This window comes from Diplotaxodon limnothrissa, linkage group LG20 (assembly GCF_057381915.1).
Source record: "Diplotaxodon limnothrissa isolate DT_005_m linkage group LG20, D_limnothrissa_male_GT1.1, whole genome shotgun sequence".
Taxonomy (NCBI): Eukaryota; Metazoa; Chordata; class Actinopteri; order Cichliformes; family Cichlidae; genus Diplotaxodon; species Diplotaxodon limnothrissa.
In genome coordinates, this window is record NC_140615.1 from 8,086,009 (window position 1) to 8,107,344 (window position 21,336).

At 37.4% G+C, this 21,336-nt stretch overlaps 2 protein-coding genes across 2 annotated transcripts in view; one reads left to right on the top strand and one right to left on the bottom strand.

The window, feature by feature from the left end:
• On the bottom strand, positions 1 to 15,277 carry wrap73 (WD repeat containing, antisense to TP73). Its single transcript, XM_085343819.1, has 13 exons — positions 15,254 to 15,277; positions 14,256 to 14,366; positions 13,943 to 14,095; positions 12,944 to 13,060; positions 5,678 to 5,750; positions 4,829 to 4,932; positions 3,794 to 3,880; positions 3,161 to 3,295; positions 2,823 to 2,900; positions 2,646 to 2,748; positions 2,416 to 2,541; positions 1,584 to 1,775; positions 1 to 314 (listed from the first exon to the last, which is right to left on the bottom strand). The coding sequence occupies exons 2-13, from the start codon at positions 14,322 to 14,324 to the stop codon at positions 202 to 204; spliced, it is 1,350 nt and encodes a 449-aa protein (XP_085199945.1). The 5' UTR covers positions 14,325 to 14,366; positions 15,254 to 15,277; the 3' UTR covers positions 1 to 201.
• tp73 (tumor protein p73) overlaps positions 12,874 to 21,336 on the top strand; it is a 25,676-nt gene continuing 17,213 nt past the window's right edge. Inside the window, exons 1-3 of the mRNA XM_085343817.1 lie at positions 12,874 to 13,226; positions 18,880 to 18,975; positions 19,977 to 20,127. Of these exons, the coding sequence (XP_085199943.1) occupies positions 13,195 to 13,226; positions 18,880 to 18,975; positions 19,977 to 20,127 (279 nt within the window). The 5' untranslated portion in view covers positions 12,874 to 13,194. The remainder of the gene's footprint in view (positions 13,227 to 18,879; positions 18,976 to 19,976; positions 20,128 to 21,336) is intronic.

A 21,336-nucleotide genomic window follows, 5' to 3' on the forward strand; every position in this document is an offset into this window, starting at 1 on the left:
GTGTTTGCAACTAGTGCTGAGTACATATTTATCAGTAGGAATTACTTTCAATGTTCCAGTAGCCCACACTTTTAAGAGCAGCTGCAGTCCAGCATATGCAAGCTAACATGTTCAGGAGTGTTCTCACTGGCCATTGACTCAGCTTGTGTGTACAGCTAAATAAGACTGAACTATGACCCAGTTATTTTCTTTTTGTGTGCTTTACTTGTCTTCTTCATCAGTTTCCATGTAGCACAAACACAGCTGCTCCTTTCCAAGCAGTATCAAGGAGTTGCCACTGCAATGCCAGTTCAGAGAATGAACTTGAAAACCACCTGGCAGGAATAAAAGCGAGATAACTGTGATGTCAATGCCTTTACACATAAACATGCTCATAGTAAGAAATCAGTATCTAAAAAATACACTTCAACTTTGTGTAATGAGATTTTCAATTTCAGGGACATTTAAAGCAATAAATGTAAAGAAACAACAGACAGAGTAAATTGATTCTATTTTCAATTATAAACAACACAATCTTAAACTAAAGGCAATATGTGACTATGTTGCTGTGAAACTACAGGGTGGGGCATTTATATGTATACATCGTAATAACATGGAAATGGTTGGTGATATTAAAGTCCTGTTTGTGGCACATTAGTATATGTGAGGTGGCAAACTGAGTTTATGGTGTATCCATATAAATGGCCCACCCTGTACTCGTTCATTTACTAACAACTTCTCAATCAAAAGTTGTTATTAAATGAACCTACTATGGATAAACCTCCTTTCTGAAAGTATGACCAAAATAATGTCCATGTCTGTAACAGATGGTATGCCCTCACAGACTCTGATCTATGCATCACTGAATCAGTAAGGGTAGGCAAATAACCTTTGATGAACAACTATGGAAGGTTATCCAAGACGCCCAAAAAAACCTGAGCACATAGAAAAACTGTCCACATACACTTCAGAAAAACTGGTGCAGTTACAATACTTTAAGGTTTCTTGTTTTCATGTAGTTTAGCAAACAAAATGTTTTTTAAAATAGTTTGGTCCACTAAGAGCAGACTGCATTCATTGGTCCTTGTTTTTTCTTAAACTTCTAACCGAGATCCACACTGACTGCTCTTAAGCCCAGTGCAATGAAGTGTAGCTTTTTAACATAAACTAGAACTTCAGCCAGTTCTAATTTTGTTGCTAAAAATTTTGGCAACAACCTTTGACTAAAACTAAAGTTTGATGCTTAAATTATAATTAAAACTAATAATGCTTAAATCAAGACTACGATTTAAACTAAATCAATATTTGCTGATTTCCACTCATTTCAGCCATGCTGTTTTAAACAATTTGAGAATAACAAAGCAAAAGCATGTTTGTTGTCAATCTTAAGTTCTATTTCATGATATCAGTGTTTAATATTCTATTAGTGTAAAAAATAAAATGAATGAATTTAACAGCGACCTTGTGATTACCATGGAGATTAAATAAAACGACAGGATGGTTACTGGAGGTCTGCTCCTTTCCTATATCTGAGAACAATGTAATTAAGCTTTGGACTCCCAACTACGTGAAAGTTCAATTGTTTTAGTACCCAAGGAAATTACCTTCAGTTGGGACCTGAACAGCAACACAGCCTCCTGGAGACCAGAGATAGAGCTTGGTGTTGCCAGTACATAGTGCCAACCGGGGATGGCATGGGTCCCACTGAAAACATCGTACTGCTGATGTCTGCTCCAGCACAGCCTGCAGGCTCATCATCTGCATGTTCCACACCCAAACAACACTCGCCATATTGTCTGCAGTGACAAAAATAGTCATACACATTCAAAACCACTCTCAGCCTAAAGAGCCAATACTAGTATCATAACAAATGTACACAACAAAAGTCAGTCAGTTTTGTACAATATAGGGTCAAAATTATGCACACAAGGTCAAAAATATACATAAAGCAGCACATATTTTGTTAATTGTCCCTTAGCACACTGCACCTTGAACCATCAGCATAATTCTTGTTGAAACTGATGTAATTCAAATCAACTTCCTCTCAGCTGAGGATGAAAGCGGTTTCTTTTTAAAACCTCTGCAAGTGGAGTTACAAAATACAGTTACAGACACAGTTAAAGTTGTTTGAACTGATGATGCAGGAATCTGCAGTTGTTTAGAAATGGCTCCAGGACACATTACACACTTGTGTAATTCAGTTTCTCAGTTCTGAACTATACTTTTGCCTTTGACAAGTTAAGAGGCTTTTTGGGCCTTTCACCACCACATATTTAAGAATCTAAGTGGGTGCAGATTATGTTGTGCAATCTTTTAGGTCAAGAAAAAGAGCTGTTCACAGAAATGTTTCAAAGGTCAGTATTAATAAAACATTCCTGTCAACAATTAGTGCAACAAGAAAGTTCAATAAAAAAGGTAAAAGAAAAAAAATCTCACCATTTTTGGTGGCTAGATAGTGATTGTTTGAGCTGAATGCCAAAACAGAGACCCCAATTTTGGGGTTGGCTCGGTCTGGGTCTGGTTTGACCACAGGAACTTGTACTGGCAATGAGCATATCTCATCTAGATGAGGCAACAACAAAGAATTTATAATGAGACAAAACTGGTTACTTGACCTTGGTAATTTTAGACAAATATCACTTTAAAAATGAATACTGCTTACGTACATTTACTCTGGGTGTTGAAGAGTGTGCTGCCAGTAGTGATGTTGTGCAGAGACATTTCGTCAGTGCCAACAGCTGGCCTTCTCTCCACTTCTTTATACACAGTCTAAAACCACAAGGAGTAATTAACTGGCAATCAAACAATGTCTTCCAGGCCCATCAAAAACGCTCAATACTCACAGCTTTTGTGCTTTCCACTGTTGCAGGGTGCTGAAACTGTGCGATTTTTTTCCATGTGATATGATTGATGATGCGCACCTGACATAAAGATAAAAGTATCTTAATTTCACTGATACTAAAAATTGCACACAACACATTCTGCTCAAAATAAAAATGAACCTGAAACTATACTAAAACTTTTATTTAAGAGAGAATGAAAAAAGTTGTGAAGCTTTTTACGACTTTAGGAGGAACTGCATGAAATTTGTGAAAAGGAAGACCTCATCTAAAAAAACAAACAAAAACCAAAAACAGGCAATCATCAGGAAAGAAGCACAATTTTTTAACATCATCCATACTTTTTCATCATAGCTGCCAATTGCAAGGAACTGGCTACTGGGGCTCCAGGACACAGACTTGACACCCAGCGACCATTCATAGGCACTGTAGGTTGACAGCAACCGGCCATCCAAAGAGTAGAGCAACACCTTATACTGTGTAGAGGATACATACACATGAAACAGTATTAATAATAATGCTAATAATAAGCACTTAAGTACAGTGGTTAAGACAACCTTTAGTAGACAGATGTTGCAGACAGATGTCAGTGTGCTTCATTTTAAAATTTTATGACTTTTTAAACAGTGTAATTACATTTTGCAGTATTCCTGTTTCCAATATTATGAGACTCTTGTGAGGTGATCAACATAAATTTGTCCTATCCTGCATAAGTGTTTACTTAAAGAACACTTGTACCTATGTATAGTACCCCAACCATGCCTCAAAATTTAAACTGCAGATAATGTTGTTTTATAATTTAAAGCTGACTCTTTGATTACGGTCTTCCTAAACTGGAGTTTTTAAACTATTCACTTGCCATTCTTGCCAGGGTACACTTTACTGAGTGATTCACTGATGACAGGCTCATGTTTAACTGAGATAGGTAATTTGACATTACAGTGATGGATCTCTAGTGTATTAGGTTAACTAACTTCTAGACAACTGTCCCATACTGCCAGCACACAGCCATTTGGAGACCACTCCAATCCTGCCAGGTCCTGTGTCTCAGTCTCAAAATGCTGTAATAAAAAAGTGACATTAAATGAAGTTAATTAAGACATTCATTAAAAAAAAAATGTGAATATTTTAAACTTAATTTTTCCTCATATCTAGCACAATATAAAAAGATAAAAGGAAACAAAATACAAAATAAAAGCTAGTTTTAGCTGTTCCCAGAAACACTGTGTTGGGTGTCCAAGGTTCATAAGTGCACACAAATACCACTCTGTCTGATCTGGTTGAAACGGAGATAAAAGGGAAATCTTGGTAACTGACTCTTAGTGCTCCTGGCTCCTTTCATCAGGGCACATTATAGGCCCTGTTAAAAATTATGACCCAGTGACTTGACAGCTTTGCCTTGTTGTAGTCTTGCTGTTTAAGTTGTATTAAACTGGATGATCTCAGACATCTACTTAAAAACAAAGCAGCTATTCAAGTAAGACGTGAATGCTAATGACTTTAATTAATACTAGAATCTATTCGCCTTTTATGGGATGAGCATTTGCTGCATTACAAACATGTGCCACCTGCTGCTAGAAAAAGTGCCTCTCAGCTATTTGTCCCTTACAGCACATACTGTTTTTAGAACTTTTGGACTAAAATTAAAGCACATCAGATATAAAGTAGTTCCCCAGCAGAGCCTGCAGAGAATGATTTCACATCCCATGTTTTGGAGGGAAAAGGGGAAAAATGAAAAAGCAGTAGACCCACACAATGAGATCAAATCAAACTGGTATGAACAAATTACACAAATACCATAGATTCAATTCTACGTGTTTTAAATATAATGTAGCAGCAAATTTCATGTAACAATAAAGATAGTCATAATGTATGGCTAACAAGTCTATATCTTTTTGGGAATTGAAATTAAGGTCCCTTTCACTGTAGTTTACATGTCTTACTCAATTGATGAGTACATTAAAATGACCTTACAAAAAAAAATCTTATGCAGCTGTAGCTCTACTTACCCTGAGTAAATGCCAGTCGTCACACACGAATATACTAACAAAGTCTTTGCAGTCACGACGTTCAGCCAAGGCCATATAGGACCCATCTCTGCTGAAATCTATACCTGTGGGTATACAAATGGTTTCTATGGAAGATCAAGAGGGAATATGAACAAATTCCAAAGAACAAAAAGTGAGGAAAACAACTCTAAAATGCCACTTTATTTTCCAAAAAAAACCTGCTCACTGGTAAAATAATAATAATAATAATGATAATAATAGTAAAAGGGACAGTATTAAAAATCTGAGCATCAATGACACATAAAATAATCACTTTTTCTTCACAATTTTTTAAAGAGGATATTTAGTCATAGTAACAGAATAACAGAAAGAATTTCAAAATAATTTAATCTTTCTTTAAAACATGTCTATGTAACAGCTTGGAAAAAAGACAACTGTCCATTCTGATCACATAATACATGGCTTAATCTATTTTTCATTATCTAATTCTTTGGCACCATAAAGTCTGGTATGCAACCATCATGGCGATATTATTTATATGACAGCTCTGAAGATACACAGGTTGCAAAAGGGCATGGTATTACATGTGGAAAATGGGGAGAGTCAGACACAATCATTTTTCCACTAGTTGTTGACAGGCCTGTTATGAAGAGCATGCCCCATTTACTGAAGAGAGGCACAGCTGTCAGCATAGAGGACCATAGTTTGGACCCATATCCTTGGGTAGAGCCACAAGGTAAAGAACGGCATGTGATTCATGGGGAATGCCAAGGCATTTAGACTGCTGGCCATGTCCTCAGGTACACTCGTAGTAGACATACATTCATATCATATCAATTTCATACTCACCTTTCTGACATGCTTTGGGATACTTGATGTAAGATACAGCTTTAGTGCACAGTGACCAGACGGTGATTCTCAACTGTAACCAAATCAGAGAAAACAAAGAAAAGGCAACCATATATTATCTTCCAAGTTAAATGATGGAAAAGATCATTCTACCAGACAATTAACTCATTCACTGCCAGCCATTGGCAGTGAATGAGTTAAACCCATTGACTCATTCACTGCAATTGACGGCTATAGACATCAATGGCAGTGAATGAGTTAAAAGAGTGTAAACACATCCATCCCTTTAACTGCAATGACACATTCACACTATTCGACCACTGGTCTTCAATAAGAAAATTTAATTATAAGTTATTTGGTAAGTGTTACATCCATATGGCAAGTGGCTGTCAATAGACACCAATATGAGGTCAGTCAACCAGAACACATTTCTATATGTAAAGATCAGCTATGCAAATCCAGACTGCATTTCCCACCATGCACTTTAACAGCTGTGGAAAGACTGTCTTATGTCTTTGAAGGGGCAAAATCTCTGTGAGAGTCAATCTATCTATCATTAGACGATGGCCTGGAAAGGCCAAGTGTGTGGAGTGTTGTCAATCAGTGTGCTTCCCCAGGGAATGAATACACATGTTTAAGACCTGTAGCCACTGAAAGGGACCAAAAGAATTAAGTTTAAATTAAGACCTGTTTAAATTAAGTTTAAACCTGTTTGTTTTAAGTTAAAGTGTAAGTTTAAATTAAAGTTTTAAGTTAAGTTTAAACCTGTTTAAATTAAGACTTGAGCACATAAAATTAACAGATACAAAACAACATCTCAACACATAGCAGGAATAGGACCAGTCAATTTAGTAGCCAAGATGTAATGTCAGACATGTTTGCCACAAGTGTGACAAATTGACAGCAAGTTGTGCGCATTGCCACAAATGAGAAGCAGCTAACTGACCACAAGTCGGCATAACAAAGAGAACACGTGTTAATTCTAAGTTTTGACAGCAGTCACTTAAATACCCAGCGGCCTCACTTCAGCCAGACTCATGCCAACAAAAGCAAGTGGCCAAACATGACAGATATGCTGATCTAAGGAGTATGACAAGTGGTATCTTGACCTTCAAATAAGGAGCACCAGAAGACTCTTGAGACACTGTTACAGAATACGTGGTTTGTACTGCCTATGTGTATATGTTAAGCTGTTCAGAGATTGATTGATGAAGTTAGATTCAGCAGCAAAACTCAACCTTGTTGCCAATTTTCCCCATTGTTCACTATAATACAATTGCAACATTACCATTCCAACAACAAATTTCTAAAACTTCCAGATGCTAGAAAAACAAGTTTTGTGATATCTCATCGACGCAAATTTTCTGGGCTGAGCAGATGAATCACTTTTTATGTTTTGTCTCCAGTTTTGTGCAAAGGAATATTATTTTTGAATCCTCAATTAAGACTTAAAAATAATTTTTTCAGTCTTAATTTTTAAGACTGGTCAATGTAAATTTTTTAATACAATTTTTTTGTAATTGTATTACATCTGTTTAAATAGTAATGGAAAAAAGCATGCTGAACAAAAATGTGAATAATAATTTGAACACAGAACAGTTAAAAAGGCAAGGGCTTTTTTGTATAATTTAAGGTTATTGAAGAAAAGCATTTTTTATCCTTGGAATAAATGGTTTCATTTGAGTCTAATATGAGTAGAAGTAACAGTAATAATACATTATTCTTCAAATAACACTTTATTTTTGGCAGTAAAAAATAATGTAATTGCCATTTAAGAATGGGCAGAGTTAAAACTACTGAAGTGACGAGGCTTTCATCAGAGTGTACAGACAGATATTTGAAACGGTCCAAGTCTGTCACCTGACTGGACTGAAGTGTTGACCTGCGTGTTTGGTCCAGACATCCAGCTGTGTAGGCTCTGTAATAACACCGCACTGCACGCTTCCTGGACATCCCCTCAGACATGGTGCCATGACAACTAATACCAACAGCACTCAAACACAAACAGACTTACACTTCTTAAATACCCTGAATCCACCACATAAGGGGCGCTGGGAGATCAAGACCCAAAGGCAATGTAACTTTAAACCTGGTGGAGGAAGGTTAGCATGAGGAAAATAGGTGAGAAATGCTTTTCCGTGTAGAGTGAGACTCTATCTAAAGGGGTAAAACTACCCCTTTAGATAAAGTATCCTCACCAAAGGTAAGCAGAAACGTAGGACTACGGTCTGGGGGCAGGAGTGGTGTTAAAGACAAAACTCTCCTAAAAAAGCTGCTGTTTATTTATCAGAGAAAATTGTTACGAAAAGCCCTTGGAGACTATACTAGAAGGTGGAGCAAATAATAATCATGACAAGTCAATATTCTTAAAATGATGTCATCAATTATTGGGGTTAATTTATACCACTAAATACATGTAATATGTGATATAAGGTATTCTTAAAAAAATAAAATCTAATTACAATTTGGGGACCTTCCCATCAGGAAAACCTGTGGGCAATATGATAACTGCAAGAATGTAAATACTACAGTTACTGACAGCAATCTGGAATAAAACGTACCCATCAGCCATTCTTGTTGCGCGCCTAAGCGAGTGTGAGAGAATGGTCGAGTGTATTTGATGCCATATAGGCCTATCTGTCAGCAGAGGATTAGCTTGTAGGCATTCCACGTAGAAAGCCATCTCAAACCAATATAGCCTATTTCTCCTGTTACAGCCTTATGATGCTACCAAGGAACAGGAGCCTTTCACAGCCCACATAGGGTATGGAAGAGCTATTGTCCCCTGCTGCAGTGCTTAGGCTCCCTAAATTTACAGTTCGGTCCGGTAGCATTGTTGGCAGCCACATTGCTGCCAACAATGCTACACGTTAGCAAGGCTACAGCTGTACTAGTAAAGAATTCTAAGGCTAATCTGATCCCAACAATGTAAAAACCATTAGACAAGTCAAGCTCAGCAATGTCCTTGGCTGGACTTTTTCGACCCTCAGTTAGTAAAGCAGGATTAATGTGGATGTGCGAGTGGCATTTTGTGAGGTCCTAAGATAAATGAATGGAATTCAAACAGGAGACCAGTTGCGTGAAGTCTCACAATACATAGGCTAAGTTTCAGCAATGTGACTTTTTATTACATCTATGACAAATGTTTTAAAAATCTGGGCAAAAACAAAGTAGCTGGCTTTAAGGTGCTTCATTTCACAACATTTAAAGTAGTGGTTACTGGTTCTGACTTCTACAGCTTTTGTTAACACTAGATAGAATATATAATCATTTTGGTACAGCCACAATGACAGTTGTGACCTAGAAATTTGAAAGATCTTTTGCTTAAAAAACAAAACAAAAGAAAAAAACAACTGAGACAGCCAGACAAACACAGACAGCAGATTTATTGATACATAGACAGACAAACACATACACAGAGGCATGATCCACACCACAGGCAGCTGTCCCTAAACAAGTTAATATAGCAGGCTGTTTATGAGTGGGTTGAAATTTAAGCCTGACACGAACACCCGCCTGGCACAGCCTTAATGAAATCTTGGGCTGGGGTGAAGGTAAGTTCAGTGGGCTCTCTGGAAATGCCACAACAAGTTCCTAATTTTTCTTTGTTGATTAAATTGGTTTTGAAACCTGCACCACAAAAGGCTGCTCAGTAAGCAGCAAGTAAAACTACTTACATCTAGCCAGTTATGAGAGAGATGAGTAACTACAGGTTTTTGACTCCATAACAGCAAAGATTAAATGCTTGTACTAATATAAACATGTTTTGACAAAAACCTAGAGTTTTTGACAACGACTAAACCAAAGTGTTACTTCAGCAGAAAGTTTGCACAACAACCATATTGAGCAGCAGCTTCACCTGTCAAAGACAGACACAGCAGCTGCAATTGTTCACACAACAGTGGCACTCCATGCTGTCTGACATTGGCCTTTTAAATTGAGTAATGACCATTAAACGTAGCACATAAAGTATCATATCACATCTCCTTTTCACAGTACATGCAGAATATTTTCCTCAAGTGCCAGTGTATTATAATTGCTCTGACATCTGTTTGTCTTGGAGCTTGTCTGTTTTTTGGGGCTCATTTCTGAGAGTTGTTTACCAGAACTACTTGGTTTGATTTGGTTTGAACAAAACATTAATTTATAGATACACCGTTCTCAGACTGAACTTACATTTTCACTCTTCTTCATAGAAAGATAAAATAATCTGCACTGGTTAGACCTTTCAGCCTTAGTAGCTCTACAACACAAACTGAAACACCAATGGCACAAAGCCACCATATGACCATAATAGGTATGGTATTAGGAGCAACTTGGGGTTCCTTGGCCAAGGACGTTTCAACATAAAGAGGGATAGGGACTGACATGGGAAACCTCATCTACTACCTGATCCCAGTGACAATATCAGTATAGCACAACATATTCCAACAAACTCACAAAAACAGCCTTCAAAATAAAGGAAAATGAGCTCTACAAAAAAAATTCCATATAACACTGATTTCAGGCTAAAACTAGGGCGGCACAATTAATTATTAGAAAATCGCGATCTCACTTCATACTTATGTGCGATCTCATTTCGAAATGACAAGGATTTAAAAAAAAAAAAAAAATGATGATGATTGTACCGCATTTTGATCCAGGACATAAGTTGCATGAAAACAAGCGCTCACTCTTCCTGCTCAACAAATGACAAGGGCGGAGGCTTATACCAAGTGATACAGAAGTCAGCTGGCAGGGAAAAAACAACAGAGAGCACGTGAGAGATGACGAAGCTGTAAAGGCCAAGAAAGTGACGGGAATCCATCCTACCTGAAAAAACATCTTACCCAATGTTTCTGCGCAGACGCGGCACATGCGCACAACACCAACGCCGAATTAACTTCTTTTTCTCTCACCCATCCGGAATACTTCTTAAGGTTATGGTTATGGTTAGGGCTATGGTCAAGGGTAGGGTTAAGTTTAGTCGCAAGTCACCATCAAATTATGATACAGGTAGGACGTTTTGTCAGAGTAGGATGGTTTCTCAAAACACCGTCCCGCAACTATTTTAAAAATGTTGCACTACCTGCTCTATACACGCAGTGTCGAGCAACGGTGGAGACGGAATTACAAGCAGTACAACATTTTGAGGCAACGACAAAATGTGACACATTTGTTTTTATGTTTATTTATTGTTTTTATGTTCAGTCTCAACTGTTACAAAGTTGATGTGCAGTTAATAAGTGCAATAAATATTTATATTGGAAAAGAAAATCGTGAGAGAATCGTGATCTCAATTCTAAGCAGAAAAATCGTGATTCTCATTTTATGCAAAATTGTGCAGCCCTAGCTAAAACTACAAAAATTCTTTCTATTCTAGCATAATTTGCTTTTTTCTTTTATAGTTTTTCGTTTTGACTGTGATTTGAACCAAAACTGCACTTTGCTATACCACAAAAGGTGCAAAGCATAACAAGTTAATATTAACTATGTAGTACATGTAATTAATGAAAACAATAAATTTTTTTGTCCTAATGATGGATACAACGTTTTTCCTCTTTTCTCCTTTAGTTGCTTTTAAGGTTTTTTAGAACCTGTTTGCAGCACTTGGATATTGGACGAAAAGGTGATTAAAAGGTAAATAAAAGTAATGACATCAGTTTAATTTTCTAATAGCCACATATAAGTTAATTAAAAAAACAAACGTATAGTTAAGAAATGAAAGAAAGAACTGACATTTTGTTAGAGAAACTATAAGTATCAAGAATCAAGAATCACCACAGCAAGGCACTGACAGCAAGCAATTAAAATGAGGTTATGTGGAATGTGTTCACAATTCAACGTAGAAACATAAGAAAAATGAGTACAGTTTATATTAACCATTCAAAACTGCCCACACACATGCTCAAATGCAAGATTACTGCACTAAGATTGTCTATTCACTAAGCTGAACACAAATTGCCATAGATCTTTAGGGAAAGAAAAAGCATTTCTTTCAAATTCTTTTCCTTTTTAAACTTTATTTATTAATAAAATTCTGACTAAAACAAAGCAGACATACCACAGACACTTGCACTCTACTCCAGACAAGACAGAGTTGTGTATTAGACCACAACACCTGTTAAATGATTCCTGGAATCTGGTTCAGTGTTACAGACATGGCCTGCCGTCGTATTCCACAAGCCCCAAGGGTAGCTGCTATAACAGCACCCCTTACAACATATGCTTACTATGGAGAGAATATAAAAGAGGAATTTGGAGGCACAGGCAATTTATTTGGTTTGTATTTAGTTTTATATACTTGCGCAATCTCAAAATCTCCTCAGCTGGAATTTGGTGGGTGCATGTACATACTGCATGATACCTCAAATTTCAAATATTTTAAGTAATGATATAAAACATAAAAAGATGCGATCTTAAAGACTTTTGTCTGTACTTTCTCCGTAGACAAACAAGCTATTTCTGGTATCAAATATGTACTCCTGTTTTGCAAGGTCATTACTGCGGAGTGAAGGAATGTTCACAAGTCACGACTACTGATGATTTTAAAAAGAGAACAAAATCTAATTTCCACATACTATGTATTCTTGGATCTGATGTTTAGAGCATACTACTATCAGCTACAAGTGAACAATAACTAACAGTCAAATAGTCATCAAGGATGGAAATCATTATAAAGCGCCTTGAGGCAACTGTTGATGTGATTTGAACTGTCCATGTGATTTGGCACTGTACAAATAAAATGAAATTGAATTTAAATAAAATGAAATGAGCATTTTGGCTCTTGTCTTATAAAACATATTTCTGCTTGGCTTTTTATTTGGGCAGTAAAAATAACAGCCATATAAATTATTAATGTTATTTATTTAACCTGCTCCTGGTTAGTGTATGGCGTTTCTGATCTGGTTGGTTTTAATCCATCAGTGTTGGTAAGCCTACAGTTACTGTATTTTTATGACCAATAAAACATCATTAAATAGACTTGATGCCAAACAAAATACCAGACCTCCATCGGAAGGGCATATACACATTGCACTGGTGTTCCAGAGGTACTAGAAGCCCATGTATGACAGGACGCTAACAGGAGGGCAGCTATGAAATCAGGCTGAATACATGTAGCAGGTGGGGGGTGTAGGGGCCAGTCAAGAAAGGCTCTGGTGTCTGGCTATTTTCAGGTCCCCCGTTCCTTGCAGGCCAGCAACAGTTGATACCAGACAAGCATAAAACACATTTCCATGTGCATCAATGCACATACACACACGCAGAAACCAACTTCACACTTACATGGAACTCGGTGGTGTTGAGAATGTGACGTCCATCTGGACTCCAGCGTGAGGAGACTAGTCCTATTGAACCCTCATCAATCTTGCAGTGCCAGTCCGGCTGTTCAAGAGACCACACCTGAGAAAAAAAACGTCAGAAGGAAGACAGAGTGCGACACCAGGACAGCAAACGGCAATTACTCAAGACATCCTTTACACACATCCTCTAACTTTCTCAGTTTGATTTCAAACAGTAAGAACACATCAGACACAATGAAAGACTGGCACTGGATACCCTTTCAAAGGTAAGCAACTTGAGCTACGATGTGCATGAAACTGACATCACTTCAGTAACAATAATTACTGCAATTCTGTCACTTTGAACACTTTTTGATCATCCTAAAATAAAGAAGTTAAAGCACAATAAAAAATAAACAGCATGGTTCTAGATCATCCAATGACAGAAGTAATGAATATTAAAATTTATTGTACCTATTTGAATGCTAAATAGTGAGTTTCACTGAAAGCAATCTCAGACTACTTCATCTAATGTGGAGTCTACTGTGTCCTTAAAGTAACAGCAATAAGAATGTATGTATAAAAAAGTTAATTAGTATACATTTTTAAGACTAAAAGAAGGATGTACATGTGATTGAGACTTCAAACAGGACATGTCTAAAGCCTCCAAAAATTTAAAGTACAATATAAAATCTCAAAAAATTACAACTGAAGATACGGAGTATTTGTTTTGAGGAAGTATTTCTGTATGTCACTTCTAAATTTAGGGAATGTGGCATAACTGGTCTATTGGTAGTTTGATTAAATAGAGCCTGTCCAACTAAAATCCACATAAATCACTTTAGTATTCAGTTTCTATCAATCCCCCCAAAAAACCCAACATTATTTAAAAGAGTTTGTAATTATTTGTATAATCGTGAACAGTGTTCAACTAGTAGACTGACCACCTTCATTCACACCACATAAATGGTCAGATAGCCACATTACTTTTCTCTCAACCTACCTGTACTAGTCCTCTCTTGTACATAGCACACAGAATAAAGAGAGAATCAGAGGACCACTCCATATGAGATATTTGGTCAAGGCAGGTATACAGGTGCATAATCTGCAAGGTGCTCACATCTCGCACCACTAACCTGTACTGCACACATGTAGCCTGAGGAGTAAAGCCAAAGACAACAATCAGCAAGGAAATTACCCATTTCCATCTTATCCATATGGAAATGGTAACATAAAATGGGAATGAAAAAGATTTCTTTCTACTGAAAACAATTAAAATACTACAAAAATACATATTGCATTACTCAAACACTTACCAAATACTTTCCATCTGGGGAAACTTTACAAAGCTGATTGGACTGCTTGAAGACCTCAGAGAAATTCATCTTACAGTGACAATTGTGTCATCTATGAAGCACAATTTCCAACTGAAATTAAATTGATTAAGACATTAAATCTTTTACGGTAAAGGACAAAGGTTGGTTAAAGATAAATCAGAGCTGTAATATTTTCAGCTAATATTATTTTATTATTATTCACACTTCTGGAAATACGTTTCCAAAAATACTTGTGTCTATTTTTCTTACACTACATTTTCCATAACATTATTTACTGTAGTTATAGTTTATTATGTTTTTATGTCATTTCGATGTTGCAAACTGTGCATTGTGAACATAACAGCTCAATAGGGGACACGGGTTAGAAATTAGCAATAAACTCTATGTGCAGCGCATCAGTTTCATACTCCGCACTGGGAACATGTTAAACGTCATTGTCCTTTTCAAATACATAAATTTTAACTAAAACAACTGCAAAAGATTTGCAATTTGTACGTAGTTTGCAGGTATTAACACGTGATGGCGCTAAAGGTCCAAGAAAATGACTAAGCCTCAGAAAATAGGCATGCAGAAAATACACAAAAAACTGTTTCGTACAGGAAAATAACTCGACTTATATGGCAACTACTTAGCTACATAAAACGGACTTAATCCTTTCCCAAATTGAGCATCATCACAAACAAAGCAATTTTCGTAGCTATCTTGGTTTAGCTAACTCTTAAGAAAGACCTGGAGGAAACTAATTCGTCGAGCAAAGCATGTCTGAAAGATGTGTTTCACTGCGATTTTTGTCATTGGTATCAAATTATTTAACCAGTGGATAAGAACTGACCACTACATGCTTAAGGTAAAGTTAGCTTTTTAACTAGCTGTCACCAATGACTGAGCTCGCTCGAGGCTAGCATGTAATGCTACTAGCAACGAAAAGCTCTATGGTAGCTTTCGACCGAACATCACCGTTTAATGCAAACACTTACTTCTAGCTTTACTTGAGTTGTTTTTGTCACTTAAAAGATTAACGTAAAAAGTTCAAGAAAGACTTCAGAAAAGTTTTTTCTCCACATGACTGCCTTCTGGTGCATACGCTGTTGATTCGACTGCTGCTGGTTTGTTTGGACGAATACATGACGACATACTGGTGTTGTCCAATGAGCGTTTGCTATTAGAGTTTTCTTGCCTTCTGGGAAATGTAGTTCATAAGTGTGTTTTGCCTTGTTTCCTACTGCTCGTGAGTGTGTGTTTCTGTACCAAATCAATACAAACCTATAAGCATCATATTATCATCACAGGGTTATGGGCTTTTAATCGTGTAGTGTAATTTAGAATATGATACATTGTTTTTCATTTCGCTCATTGCCTTAAGTTCTTCCCCATCATGTTTCTTTCGTTCTTAATTGTATCCTACAGTTGTATATATATATACTTGAATGTATAAGCAAGGGCAGCCTAACACATTTATATATATACTTGAATGTATAAGTAAAAGGAAGCCTAACGCATTTTTATTATCCCCCAGCATCATCTCCTGGTTGAGCCAAAGCTTTCCCGCTTATATGCGGCTAAACCGCGCTACCGCCTCCCTGCTCTCCCAGTGCAAAAAACGCTTCACCTCCTCCTCGGTCACCCTCAGCAAAGATCACACTTCTCTGGAGAGCATGCAAATCAGTTTTCCTCTTGAATCCGGTTAATATTGCTTCTCAGAAAAGTCAATCAACTTCAGTCATTGTTATCAACCTGAGTCAATCGATTTTTTCCATTTTTTTCCCTTGTTGCTATTTTTTATGGAGGGTCACTCTCTCGGCACGTTCGATAATAAACAGACAGCTCCTGGACGCAACATATTTCCTGGGTGTTTGGATTGGAATAAGAATAACCTTCAGGTAGGCTCACGTCTATTAATGTTTAATGAGCTATATGTTACAAATGGTGGTCTGGATTTTACTTATGAGCATTTTTTCCTCCCAAAATGTGACAATTAGGCTGAGTTTTAAACGAAGCTTATTCACAAGACGTATTGAGAAATGTCAAAGGATGGGTAAGAGTGAAATGTAAAAAATAAAGTAAAATTTACTGTCTACATTAAAATCCTTTTAGTAATTTTGTTGATCAAGGTCGCGGTTTGGATAGCCTAATGGTCTTTTTCACATGGCTGATTCTTAGGGCAGTAGCCAATACAAATAATAGGCCCGCTAACAATAATGATGATAATAATAATGATTTAAATTTAATACTAGGCCTTTTGAAAAAGCATCAGCGTACAGCAAACAGAGCCTATGCAGACTATAAGGCCTGTGTTGCAATTTATTATTTGATTTGAATAACCCACTTATACTTTTTGTCTTTGAATTTCTTTATTAATTTTATTAGGATACATTTCAAGGTAAAACTTTCAATATGCACAAGGAGTGACATCCAAATACTTCAACCACGACAACGCTATGAATCCTTAATATTTCACGTGGCCCTAAGGAAGGCCATCGAATCTAAGACCATATTTTTAAAAATTGATTTATTCTCAATTAAGACTTTTCTCCGAATAAAATGGCCCTTGGGACGGCACCGTGTGTGTATGTGTGTTGTCATGGGTGCTGTAACCCTGGAGTGGAGATACAAAATAGACACAGGTGAATATCACAGAGGCGCAATGTCATATTCAAAAGGAGGGCGAGAGTCAGGCGACTAGCAATGTTTTATTGAAATAAAACGGTAATGTTTCTTATCATGGGAAAGTAGACAATTACGATAAAAATGTATATAAAATCATGTTCAAATCAAGTAACAAGTACATACCAAATCGTGCCAACGGTACTTTCATTCAATAGGCCTATTTCATTTTGAACTTTTGGGGGTTTTTTTGTTGGTTTTTTTTGGTTTTTTTTGGGGGGGGGGGGGGGGGGGGGGGGTTGCTTTTTTGTTGCTTTTTTCAGGTTTGAATGATCGACTTTTAGTATCTATCTATCTATCTATCTATCTATCTATCTATCTTGATCAGTTAAAAAACGGGCTAAGTGTAAGTTTTTCCCCCTGTGGTGCGGGCTAAGTGAAAAGGAGGTAGGCTATGTGTCCAGGTGGAATGCCAATTAAGCTTCTCAAAGTGGGGAGCGGAGCTGCTGTCTTTTCTGCTGCTCGTATCGCACTGGTTCTTTGTCAGATCCCCTGTGCGAACATACTGGTTGATTTGGGATTTTCAAGGCGGCACTGAAGGACGAGCTGGTGGGAGCTGGTTTCTGCGGCGGCATACTCCGCGGGAACAGCGGGAACCTGAAGCCACACAGCTGAGCTGCAGCTCCACAGTTCCAAATTACAAGTGTCCACTTACGTGTGCGGGGGTCTCTTAAAGATGCGCAGTGCGCCTCACTATTGTTTTAATGCCAAATGCAATGGTTTTTGTGCCACGCATAATCCGCAAGCTTAATGGCCACAAAAACAATTACAACAAAAAGTAAGGAAACTAAGGAAAGCAGCCTTTGTTCAGGACACATGACATCACTTTAGATGTTTACTGGGTTGGATATCGTCAATCGATTCCGTACAGACCAAAGTGAAAAGACCTCTGTTACCTGGAGATAAGACTATAGGGTGCAGTAGACTTACAGATTAAACTTAAACTCCTAAATTCATAGAATTTGAAATCTGTATCTCCAGCCACACTGGCTAAAACACCGAAGATTTGCGTTTATTTATGTACTGCAATTTACTTCTCTCAGCCTTGCACCTTTGCCACAGTTTTTGCCACAATCCTGCAGAGGGGTTACTAAGGAGATGTGACGCCGCCATGGCGGGCAGCAGTGGGTAGGCCCACAAAAAAATGTTTGTAGGACCAAATATGCCCGACAGGATTTTCAGTTGGATGTGTTCGTCAGCAAATCGAGCTGGAGACTCAATGGAAAATCAAGACATCCCCTTATCGCCTTTCCCGGTAGGCCTGTAGTCGGTTATGCTTCTATTCTAGGTTTTTGCAAACGAGGCTAACTTTGACAGCTCGATACTTATTTAACACTGCAAACATGCCCGGATGTGACGAGTACCTTCCTAAATTTCCACAATCATGCCATCATTTTAACTTAACAAGCGGCGATACTATGTTTTCTGAATAAAGTTGCGTTAATCTTGCGAACCGTGAAGACCGCTTCGCTCAGGAAACCAGATGCGCATCTACTCAGAGCTATCCTGACTTGCGTTTTTACTTAGGCGACTCCAGTCTGAATACATTTTCGAGTTGTAGTGCAGGCGTTATTTCCAGACAGAGACGGAGGATGTGATGTTCAGCCTTTGAGGGACAGAAGCCTCCCCTCGGAGTGAGACGGTGATGAGTCAGGCAGGCCCGGGCAAGCCCAGGCCCCACGACACCTTGTGCCACCTCAGTGGGACTACATTAGTGCGATCACACCTGGATGAATGTGCGTTTGTGTTTTGAACTTTTGTCTAATATATTTTTTAACATGGGAAAAAAAAAACGACCATATATTTGGACTTGCACGTTTTAGTTTTTTAAGTTAAAAGTCAGTTTTTCGGTAATTGTTTCAGTAACTGCCGCCCTACATTTTTAATTAAGAAAATAGATCTTTGTGTAACTGTCCGTGCCTGTGTATGTTCTTTGTAGAGTGGTCTGCCCCTCGCCAGACTACCCATCCTCTAAGATGTCCCAGTCCACTGTTACTGAAGAAGGAGGCACCTTTGAACACCTGTGGAGCTCCCTGTGAGTGTCAACATCACTGAAAACTGATATACTTCCCATCATGTTTTCCAAATTATATATTAATCTGATTAAAAATGTAAGTGTATCAAGTTAATTATATGATATATCTCTCCATTATCTAAAATATTATTTTCTTACAAATTACAATTCCTAATATGTGAATAATTTTAATGCCACAATTTTATACATAATATGAAGGAAAGTGAAGTCTTTTTTCTGTATAACACAGTGAAATTATTTAATATGTTTACTAGAGCTAAAGATAAATACTTGCCTTATCTAACAGCTGATTTATTTTTTTTCCTCTGTGTGGGCATTATTCAGCAAACGCTAAAAAGTACTGCTGTGTTTTAATACTTATTGGTTAAAAAATGACAATATTTCTTACTGCATAATGCACACAAAAAGAACAAAACTGTCACTATGAGATTTCAGATTTGATTTCTCATGTTATGATATTTTATTATTTTGGATGACAGATTATTTATGCAAGTAGGATGATATCTTTAAATTCACAAATTTGCTAAGAAAAAAGTATATTACCATAAAATTATTTCTTTTTATCAGATATTTCATTTTTATTGCGCTGAAAGAATAAAGATAAGCAAATAGTCCAAAATCTTTAAAGTAAGCAGCAAGAGAAAAAGGGGGAAAACCCACATTTGCCTGCTGTCTTCCTTCTTAAGACACACAGCAGGAAATCTACAGCTGGAAGGCTCAAAAAGAAAAGAATCGGGTTGTATAATAATTGATCGCAAGGAATATAAAGGATCATATTTGGTTACAATTTAAGGAAGAAAGGATAAAAAATGATAGTACTTGGTAGAGATAAAGGGTATACTTGTATTCTATGACTTACATGGATAAAAAGTCTTTTTTTTTCAAACTCTTCTTTTTATATAATTCTCTCTATTAAATGATACAAAAACACACTTGTTCTATAATTACTTATTGAAATCCCACATCTCAATAATCATCTTATATGCATTGTGTGTTCACAGAGAGCCAGACAGTACCTATTTTGAGCTCCCCCCAGGCAGCCAGCCAGGTGAACAACCAGTGCCGTCTACCAGCAACCCGGGGAACCACCACAGCACTGCAGAGGTCTCCATGGATGTCTATCATATGAGAGACATGAACGAGAATGTTATGGTAGGAAAATGAGTTCATCTCACACATTGTGGTCAGACTTTGCTTTTATATAGAATCTGTTAAGTTTTTCTTGTCATTATAGGATGTGGTAGTTTATCTTGTGAGAACACACGCACACATCTAGGAATGTTTTTTTTTTTGTCTACTTGTATTTTCCCTCCAGTGCTGAGGAGATTCCCTTCTGTGTTGTTTCCCTCTCCTCTGCAGCTTTTTCCCTCTCTATTTCCCTTCTGGGTGGCCTTTAGGGACTGTGAGGTGTGTGTGTGTGTGTGTGTGTGTGTGTGTGTGTGTGTGTGTGTGTGTGTGCGTGGAGAATGGTCATTAAATATCAAGCAACAGCCCCTTGCTGCTCCACTGCAGAACCATCTGTAGGCTGGGGTGTGTCTGTGTGTACATTACAAGCATGCACACACTGTGCAGGTGTATTCACCTGCTGGGCTTACCATCCACAGAAAAAAATGCATTTTTTTTACATTCCAATTTACAAAAAAACCCAATTGGGAAACCTAAAAAAGTGACCAAAACATAGTACCGGTATAATGTATTGCAAATTCTTTAAAACTTATATATATCACAAGATGAAAGACAGACATTTTCGTTGTTTCTTGAAGAATGCAGTTATTTTTAACAAGACTCTGTAAAGTCCTGTGAATCTTTTTCTGTGACTATCAGTCTCTCACATCACTGTAGAGGAATTGTGGCCCTCTTTTCTTTACAGCCTTGCTTCAGCTCATTAAGGTTTGGAGGCATTTGTTTATGCACCAAAGCATTTACTTGGGTTGAGGTCTGGACTTGGACTGGACCATTACAACAGCCTGATTCTTTTCTTTTTTAGCCTTTCAGTTGTAGATTTCCTGCTGTGCTTGGGATCATTGTTAGATGACCAAATTTCAGCTAAGGCCTTAGCTATCAGACAGATGGCCTCACATTTGACTCTAGAATACTTTGGTATGGTTGATTCAATGACTGCAAAATAATCAGGTTCTGTTCTTGACAGCTGCTATGTTCTTCTTAGATGGGAGAGGCTTTCTCTGGGCAACCATTCCACACCTGCCATACCTGTTCGGTCCTTTTCTAATTCTACTGTTACCTAAGGTCTGCAGAATTTGAGATGTAGCTCTTTTTGGGGAATTTCTTTTAGTCTTTTATATTCTAATTTTGAGATGAATTTATACAAATGTCCACTCTTAGGAAGATTGTGGAATTGTG

Bases quoted from the DNA above. Each gene is read 5' to 3' on its own strand.
- wrap73 (XM_085343819.1), bottom strand. From the start codon at position 14,324: ATGAATTTCTCTGAGGTCTTCAAGCAGTCCAATCAGCTTTGTAAAGTT. The intron at 3,881-4,828 runs GTAAGTAGAGCT...TTTTTATTACAG, and splicing joins ACGACTGGCATTTACTCAGG to CATTTTGAGACTGAGACACA. The intron at 1,776-2,415 runs GTGAGATTTTTT...TTGTCACTGCAG, and splicing joins CTATCTAGCCACCAAAAATG to ACAATATGGCGAGTGTTGTT.